This window comes from Cherax quadricarinatus, chromosome 1 (genome assembly GCF_038502225.1).
Source record: "Cherax quadricarinatus isolate ZL_2023a chromosome 1, ASM3850222v1, whole genome shotgun sequence".
Lineage (NCBI taxonomy): Eukaryota > Metazoa > Arthropoda > Malacostraca > Decapoda > Parastacidae > Cherax > Cherax quadricarinatus.
The window spans coordinates 60269350-60279939 of NC_091292.1; the positions used below are offsets into that span (position 1 = coordinate 60269350).

Below are 10590 nucleotides of genomic sequence, written 5' to 3' on the forward strand. Positions count from 1 at the left end.
AGTTACCAAGCAGCAAGATGTTTGGGGATGGGGCTGGAAAGTTGTCCAGACCGGAGTCGATTTTTGACAGTTGTTCTTTGAACAGTTGGGAAGTTGCATCTGGTGGCTTATATACAAGTACAATGACTAAGTTTTGATTCTCGATTTTTATTGTCAGAACTTCAACTACATCATTTGTGGTGTTCAGTATCTCTGTGCAAATGAGCGACTCTTTGACGTACAGGCCAACCCCCCCTTGTTGCCTGTTCTTTCTGTTGCATCTGAAAAGGTTGTATCCAGGTATCCATATTTCACTGTCAAAGTAATCTTTTGCGTGGGTCTCTGTGAAAGCTGCAAACAGTGAATTTGACTCCTCTAGAAGTCCACTAATGAAAGGTATTTTGTTGTTGGTGGATGGCTTAAGGCCCTGTATATTAGCAAATATAAATAAGGTTGTGTTGCATGTTTGTTGGGGGGATTTTGTTGTTGGCATCAGTAGCTGTGAGCCCGGAGGCGCCACTGGCTGTGCCTCCAGTCTAACAAGGCCCCAAGGTGGACTATTTTGGTTATCTCCCCATTTTCTTTCTTCGTTTCCTACCCCTAAAAAATCACTTGGGGTGTTGTCATAGCTACCATAGTTTCTATGATGTGTTGTATGGGGTGTGTGCCTCCTGGTTCCTTTTAGATGATATGCAGTGCAATTGGTATTGTAACATTGTTTTTCAAGGACTGAAGACTGACACATCGGGTGGAAGTATTTGCAAGAGGTAGAACGACACACTCCCTTAGACAGGAGGTCACGGCAATTTTTGGGATGCTCAAAGTTGCATGCCCCATTCGTTTTCCCTGATATTCCGTGTTTACAGATGCCCCAAATATAGTATTTGCACCATTTTGTTTTTGGCTGGGTACAATTCGTGCTGGATGTATTCTTAATCTGTGCTGGCCCTAGGGCTGAACTACAGTCCTCCATAGCCAATCCAGAGTCACCACCATCTGCTGTCATGGCACCAACATTTTTCCTGGGAGGGGATTCCCCGACTACATCTGTACTAGAGGCTATGACTGTGATGGCTGCAGAAGAGTCTACCCCAGAGGAGGGCTCCTCTACTACATCTGTACTAGGGGCTATGACTGATGGTTGCAGAAGAGTCTACCCCAGAGGAGGGCTCCTCTACTACATCTGTACTAGGGGCTATGGCGTTGGTGGCTGTGGAGGAGTCTTTAACTGAATCCGGATTTTCACAATGGCTGGGGCTGGGTCTGGGTCAGCCCTAAGGCTGGGGACTGAACTAGCTGTTGTTTTTGTTTCCCGTGTTTTTTCTAGTGTGTATCTGCTTATTATTGGGTCAGTTGTTGTAGACTGGGCATTCTCTGTGTTAGACTTCACTCCTCTCCTATCTTCCCATGCTCTATATATTCCAGGTAGACTATTCAATAGTTCCTCCTTTTTTTTCGTGTTTATTGTTTATTAACCTCCTGAGTGATTTCCTGATATTTGTCCATAGTTCCACATCCCTGTTGCAGATCCAGAAACAACTATCTAGATAGATGTCATTTTTGGTTGCAGCGTTTATTCTTGCACAGGTAACATGATGTTTTGAAAAGCAAAGGTTGCATGTGATTCTAGATTTTTTCCCAAGAGCCTTTTCACATGTCCCACAGGTATACTATACTGCCATCCTGCCTGTATCCTATTTGCAACTGGGTACCACAAGAACCTGATCTTCACTTTACCTTTCAGCTCTGCACGCAGGTGTGGGTGTTATAGGTCAATACATGGGTATATGGGATGTAATTAGTATGGAGACTTATTACCCATTAAAAACTTTTATGTTGTATAACATCATATATCATACATCCTACAGCATCTGATTCCTGTCATGATCACTGCTGTTTATCTTGTCCTGGACAGTTATATGTAGTGGTGGTGGCTGGGTTTCGGTGATGAAAGGTAGTTCAGTGGTCAGGGGTATGGGGTATGGGTGCCAGAAGGGGGGGAGTGAGGACCATCCCCGCTGGTTGGGGTGTCGGAGGGGGAGGGTAATGTGTTGAATAGTCTCCGGTCACATACTGTTCACGAAGTAATGATATAAACGACGATAAAGGAATCTTTGGACTCACTTGCCATGGGTTCGAACCCCACCCGTTCCATAGTTTGTTAATGACAATGATATAATCATGAGTTCAACGCAAGTTCGGGCAAATTTGTACTCCTGTTATGTCTCCCCTTTGAAGTGGAATGGGCATTGGAAGCCCTTACTGGCGTGAGGATTCCTGGCAGCAAGCCGCGAGTCTTGTTAATGAGGAGGCTGGCGGGGGAGGTGCTGTTTTCCCCTACATACCTGACAGGTGTAAATCAGCTGCCTTCAGTCACGCAATTACAAAACCTAAATAGCATCAATCTGAGTGTAATGGGAGAACCGGGGTAAGATATATGGTAGTGTAGAGAGTAAGCGTGAGAGCAGAGTGCTAGTGTAGTGAGTGAGAGAGCAGCAACAACCACCAGTGTTGCAAGTGTGACACTTGAGTGCCTGTGACTTACCTTCAACATTCTCCGTGGCCAGGATGATGATGGTCTTGATAGCAGGGATGGCCCAGGCGGCCAGATGGAACCAGGCAGAGTTGTTTTCGATGGCCTCGTGGCTCCACTTGAGGCCAGCGGCCAGGAACCAGGTGAGTGTCAGCACCACCCACCAGATGGAGGCTGCCATCGAGAAAAAGTAGAGAGTCATGAAGACGATGGTGCACCATTCCCGGTCCACACCCTGGGTGATGGTACGGACCATCTGGTCCCTGAGCTCCGGCAGGTACTGCGGGGGGTCCCAGGGCTCGTCACAAGCCACACGTTCCCCCTGGACCAGTCCCACCACGTACGTGGCTGCGATGAACCAGTAACACATGCTGATAAAAATGATGGGACGCTCGGGGTAACGGAAGCGGCGCACGTCCGCTAGGAAGGAGGCAACGGTGAAGGTAGTGGAGGCGAGGCAGACGGAGGCCCAACCTCCCACCCAGTGTCGGGAGAACCTCAGCTCCTCCTCGTTGAAGAACATACCATTGCAAGGAGCGCCGCAATCTGCGGCCTCCACCCCGCCCACACGAAGCTTGTACTCTTGTTGCTTGGGCACTCTGAAGTGAGCTGGGCACTGGAAATCCTTGCCTGCGTAAGGGTTCCCTGCAGGAGGCCGTGGATCCGGGTCTGATTTAGGGAAGGAGGAGGCTGGCGGGGAGGTGCTGTTCTCTCCCACACACAAAGCCTCATGAGGATCCGCTGGGAACTTATTGCAGTCTAGAGACTCTGGCCACTGGAAGCCGAACTTATTCATGAGGTCCTCACAGCCGTCCTTAGCGGAGAGGCAGAGGTGTCGACACGGAGGCAACGGTCGGTCCAAGATGGTACACACAGGCACGTACACACTGCAGAGGAAGAAGTGGAGGTCCTGGGAGCACTGCACCTTCACCAGTGGAAAGAACTGGTGAACCTCCATACCGGCTTCCTCCTGAGTGTGGTGGTTCAGGAGGTTAGGCATAATGGTGGTGTTGTACTGGATATCCTTACACAGCCTGATGGTGATGGGTTCACAGCGGTCGTGGCGAGGTAACATATCCAGGTCGGAGACGTGTTCTACCCGCCCCGGGGGCCGCATGCCTACCCTGCCTCCTGCACCTCCGGTCATCTGGGCCGCACACAGCGTGGCCTCCAGCAGCAGCAGCAGCAGCAGCAGCCTGGAGGAGGGTGCAGCTGTAAGCCGCTCAGACGCTTGTCTCCTCTCAGCCACCGCCATGCTGTTAACTCACGCTCCAGTATCTCACTCCACGCTTACCTACGATCCCTTCCACTCCAGACCACTGATATTACTCCTATAAATTATTCAAACATAGCAACTATTCCTTACATTATCTAAAGTATTGGGTAACCACACACGCGTCAGCACCACAGGGCGACACACCCTACCTCCACAAAGTACACACAGTTACTGAAGTTCTTGTTGTTATTTGCCCATGATCAGACGACGCCTGTTGCCACATCGACACAATACTACATTACAAATTATATTTTATACGCCTTCCTACACTATATTACTTCCTCGCATAAACTGGACACCTTCAGTAAATTCTCCTACATATAAACCCCAAGACAAATGGCCAAGAGATGCACCATTAAAAAAATACGAATGACACAAACGTTGGTGCATTTCGCGCAAAAGTCTTGATTCAACATCAGGCGGCCATTGGGTGGGCGGGCCCAGGAGGAATGAGCCGAGCTTCCTGATTGGCTGGCTGTGAGGAGACGACCAATTACCGGCCAGGAGATAAAAACATTACCCGCGCTAAAGTTAAATTGCCAGAAAGAAATTTTTGAGCTCAGATATAGAGACAACTAGCGCAGAACTACCGCAGAACTAGCGCAGCACTAGCGCAGCACTAGCGCAGAACTAGCGCAGAACTAGCGCAGAACTAGCGCAGCACTAGCGCAGAAATAGCGCAGCACTAGCGCAGAAATAGCGCAGCACTAGCGCAGAACTAGCGCAGCAGAAACTAGCATCAAATTAACTAAAAAATAACTAAAGATTAATGGCATGAATTGTACACCCAGCATCACCCAGCACGTCATACACCCAGCATCACCCAGCACGTCATACACCCAGCATCACCCAGCATCACCCAGCATCACCCAGCACGTCATACACCCAGCATCACCCAGCATCACCCAGCATCACCCAGCACGTCATACACCCAGCATCACCCAGCATCACCCAGCATCACCCAGCACGTCATACACCCAGCATCACCCAGCGCGTCATACACCCAGCATCACCCAGCACGTCATACACCCAGCATCACCCAGCACGTCATACACCCAGCATCACCCAGCACGTCATACACCCAGCATCACCCAGCACGTCATACACCCAGCATCACCCAGCACGTCATACACCCAGCATCACCCAGCACGTCATACACCCAGCATCACCCAGCACGTCATACACCCAGCATCACCCAGCACGTCATACACCCAGCATCACCCAGCATCACCCAGCATCACCCAGCATCACCCAGCATCACCCAGCATCACCCAGCATCACCCAGCACGTCATACACCCAGCATCACCAAGCACGTCATACACCCAGCATCACCCAGCACGTCATACACCCAGCATCACCCAGCACGTCCTACACCCAGCATCACCCAGCACGTCATACACCGAGCATCACCCAGCACGTCCTACACCCAGCATCACCCAGCACGTCATACACCCAGCATCACCCAGCACGTCCTACACCAAGCATCACCCAGCACGTCATACACCCAGCATCACCCAGCACGTCATACACCCAGCATCACCCAGCACGTCATACACCGAGCATCACCCAGCACGTCCTACACCCAGCATCACCCAGCACGTCATACACCAAGCATCACCCAGCACGTCATACACCGAGCATCAACCAGCACGTCATACACCCAGCATCACCAAGCACGTCATACACCGAGCATCACCCAGCACGTCATACACCCAGCATCACCCAGCACGTCATACACCGAGCATCACCCAGCACGTCATACACCCAGCATCACCAAGCACGTCATACACCCAGCATCACCCAGCACGTCATACACCCAGCATCACCCAGCACGTCATACACCAAGCATCACCCAGCACGTCATACACCGAGCATCACCCAGCACGTCATACACCCAGCATCACCAAGCACGTCATACACCCAGCATCACCCAGCACGTCATACACCAAGCATCACCCAGCACGTCATACACCCAGCATCACCAAGCACGTCATACACCAAGCATCACCCAGCATGTCATACACCAAGCATCACCCAGCACGTCATACACCGAGCATCACCCAGCACGTCCTACACCAAGCATCACCCAGCACGTCATACACCAAGCATCACCCAGCACGTCATACACCGAGCATCACCCAGCACGTCATACACCCAGCATCACCAAGCACGTCATACACCGAGCATCACCCAGCACGTCCTACACCCAGCATCACCCAGCACGTCATACACCAAGCATCACCCAGCACGTCATACACCGAGCATCACCCAGCACGTCATACACCCAGCATCACCCAGCACGTCATACACCCAGCACGTCATATACTCAGCACGTCATACACCCAGCACGTCATACACCCAGCATGTCACACACCCAGCATGTCACACACCCAGCACGTCATACACCCAGCATCACCCAGCATGTCATACACCCAGCATCACCCAGCATGTCATACACCCAGCATCACCCAGCACGTCATACACCCAGCATCACCCAGCACGTCATACACCCAGCATCACCCAGCACGTCATACACCCAGCATCACCCAGCACGTCATACACCCAGCATCACCCAGCACGTCATACACCCAGCATCACCCAGCACGTCATACACCCAGCATCACCCAGCACGTCATACACCCAGCATCACCCAGCACGTCATACACCCAGCATCACCCAGCACGTCATACACCCAGCATCACCCAGCACGTCATACACCCAGCATCACCCAGCACGTCATACACCCAGCATCACCAAGCACGTCATACACCCAGCATCACCCAGCACGTCATACACCCAGCATCACCCAGCATGTCATACACCCAGCATCACCCAGCTCGTCATACACCCAGCATCACCCAGCATCACCCAGCACGTCATACACCCAGCATCACCCAGCACGTCATACACCCAGCACCTCACACACCCAGCACGTCATACACCCAGCATGTCATACACCCAGCACCTCACACACCCAGCACGTCATACACCCAGCACGTCATACACCCAGCACCTCACACACCCAGCACGTCATACACTCAGCACGTCATACACCCAGCACGTCATACACCCAGTATCACCCAGCACGTAATGCACCCAGCACGTAATACACCCAGCACGTCATACACCCAGCACGTCATACACCCAGCACGTCATACACCCAGCACGTCATACATCCAGCATCACCCAGCACGTCATACACCCAGCATCACCAAGCACGTCATGCACCCAGCACGTCATACACCCAGCACGTCATACAATCAGCACGTCATAAACCCAGCACGTCATACACCCAGCACGTCATACACCCAGCACGTCATACACCCAGCACGTCATACACAAAGCACGTCATACACTCAGCACGTCATACACCCAGCATCACCCAGCACGTCATGCACCTAGCACGTCATACACCCAGCACGTCACACACCCAGCACGTCATACACCCAGCATGTCACACACCCAGCAAGCCATACACCCAGCATGTCATGCACCCGGCACGTCATACACCCAGCACGTCACACACCCAGAACTTCACACACCCAGAACGTCATACACCCAGCACGTCACGTACCCAGCAAGTCATGCACCCAGCACGTCATACACCCAGCACGTCACACACCCAGCACGTCACACACACAGCACGTCATGCACCCAGCACGTCATACACTCAGCACGTCATATACCCAGCATGTCATACACCCAGCACGTCATACACCCAGGACGTCATACACCCAGCACGTCATACACCCTGCATGTCCCACACCCAGCACGTCATACACCCAGCACGTCATACACCCAGCACGTCACACACCCAGCACCTCACACACCCATCACGTCATACACCCAGCACGTCATACACCCAGTATGTCATACACCCAGTACGTCATACACCCAGCACGTCATACACCCAGCACGTCATATACTCAGCACGTCATACACCCAGCACGTCATACACCCAGCATGTCACACACCCAGCATGTCACACACCCAGCACGTCATACACCCAGCATCACCCAGCATGTCATACACCCAGCATCACCCAGCATGTCATACACCCAGCATCACCCAGCACGTCATACACCCAGCATCACCCAGCACGTCATACACCCAGCATCACCCAGCACGTCATACACCCAGCATCACCCAGCACGTCATACACCCAGCATCACCCAGCACGTCATACACCCAGCATCACCCAGCACGTCATACACCCAGCATCACACAGCACGTCATACACCCAGCATCACCCAGCACGTCATACACCCAGCATCACCCAGCACGTCATACACCCAGCACCTCACACACCCAGCACGTCATACACCCAGCATGTCATACACCCAGCACCTCACACACCCAGCACGTCATACACCCAGCACGTCATACACCCAGCACCTCACACATGCAGCACGTCATACACCCAGCCGGTCATACACCCAGCACGTCATACACCCAGCATCACCCAGCACGTCATGCACCCAGCACGTCATACACCCAGCACGTCATACACCCAGCACGTCATACCCCCAGCACGTCATACACCCAGCACGTCATACACCCAGCACGTCATACACCCAGCATCACCAAGCACGTCATGCACCCAGCACGTCATACACCCAACACGTCATACACCCAGCACGTCATACACCCAGCACGTCATACACCCAGCACGTCATACACTCAGCACGTCATACACCCAGCACGTCATGCGCCCAGCACGTCATGCACCCAGCACGTCATACACCCAGCACGTCACACACCCAGCACGTCATACACCCAGCATGTCACACACCCAGCAAGCCATACACCCAGCACGTCATGCACCCAGCACGTCATACACCCAGCACATCATACACCCAACACGTTAAACACCCAGCATGTCAGACACCCAGCATGTCAGACACCCAGCACGTCATACACCCAGCATGTCATACACTCAGCACGTCATACACCAAGCACGTCATACACCCAGCACGTCATACACCCAGCACGTCATACACCCAGCATGTCACACACCCAGCACGTCATACACTCAGCACGTCATACACCCAGCATGTCACACACCCAGCATGTCATACACCCAGCACGTCACACACCCAGCACGTCATACACCCAGCATGTCACACACCCAACAAGCCATACACCCAGCACGTCATGCACCCAGCACGTCATACACCCAGCACATCATACACCCAACACGTTAAACACCCAGCATGTCAGACACCCAGCACGTCATACACCCAGCATGTCACACACCCAGCATGTCCCACACCCAGCACGTCATACACCCAGCACGTCATACACCCAGCACGTCATACACCCAGCACGTCATACACCCAGCACGTCATACACCCAGCACGTCACATACCCAGCACGTCATACACAAAGCACGTCACATACCCAGCACGTCACACACCCAGCACGTCACACACCCAGCACGTCATACACCCAGCACGTCACACACCAAGCACGTCATACACCCAGCACGTCATACACCCAGCACGTCACACACCCAGCACGTCATACACCCAGCACGTCATACACCCAGCACGTCATACACACAGCACGTCATACATCCAGCACGTCATACATCCAGAACGTCATACACCCAGCACGTCATACACCCAGCACATCATACACCCAGCACGTCATACACCCAGCAGATCATACACCCAGCACGTCATACACCTAACACGTCATACACCCAGCACGTCATACACCCAGTACGTCATACACCCAGCAGGTCATACACCCAGCACATCATACACCCAGCACGTCATACACCCAGCACGTCACACACCCAGCACGTCATACACCCAGCACGTCACACACCAAGCACGTTATACACGCAGCACGTCACACACCCAGCACGTCATACACCCAGCACGTCATACACCCAGCATGTCATACACACAGCACGTCATACATCCAGCACGTCATGCATCCAGGACGTCATACACCCAGCACGTCATACACCCAGCACGTCATACACACAGCACGTCATACACCCAGCATGTCAGACACCCAGCATGTCAGACACCCAGCACGTCATACACCCAGCATGTCATACACTCAGCACGTCATACACCCAGCACGTCATACACCCAGCACGTCATACACCCAGCACGTCATACACCCAGCATGTCACACACCCAGCACGTCATACACTCAGCACGTCATACACCCAGCATGTCACACACCCAGCATGTCATACACCCAGCACGTCACACACCCAGCACGTCATACACCCAGCATGTCACACACCCAACAAGCCATACACCCAGCACGTCATGCACCAGCACGTCATACACCCAGCACATCATACACCCAACACGTTAAACACCCAGCATGTCAGACACCCAGCACGTCATACACCCAGCATGTCACACACCCAGCATGTCCCACACCCAGCACGTCATACACCCAGCACGTCATACACCCAGCACGTCATACACCCAGCACGTCATACACCCAGCACGTCATACACCCAGCACGTCACATACCCAGCACGTCATACACAAAGCACGTCACATACCCAGCACGTCACACACCCAGCACGTCACACACCCAGCACGTCATACACCCAGCACGTCACACACCAAGCACGTCATACACCCAGCACGTCATACACCCAGCACGTCACACACCCAGCACGTCATACACCCAGCACGTCATACACCCAGCACGTCATACACACAGCACGTCATACATCCAGCACGTCATACATCCAGAACGTCATACACCCAGCACGTCATACACCCAGCACATCATACACCCAGCACGTCATACACCCAGCAGATC

The 10590-nt window shown here is 53.0% G+C and overlaps 1 protein-coding gene across 1 annotated transcript in view; it reads right to left on the reverse strand.

The window, feature by feature from the left end:
• Positions 1-3950, reverse strand: part of LOC128688309 (frizzled-7-A) — a 124461-nt gene extending 120511 nt beyond the window's left edge. The window contains exon 1 of the mRNA XM_053776075.2: positions 2525-3950. Coding sequence (XP_053632050.1) covers positions 2525-3767 — 1243 coding nt within the window. The 5' untranslated portion in view covers positions 3768-3950. The remainder of the gene's footprint in view (positions 1-2524) is intronic.
• Positions 3951-10590: the final 6640 nt, after the last annotated feature.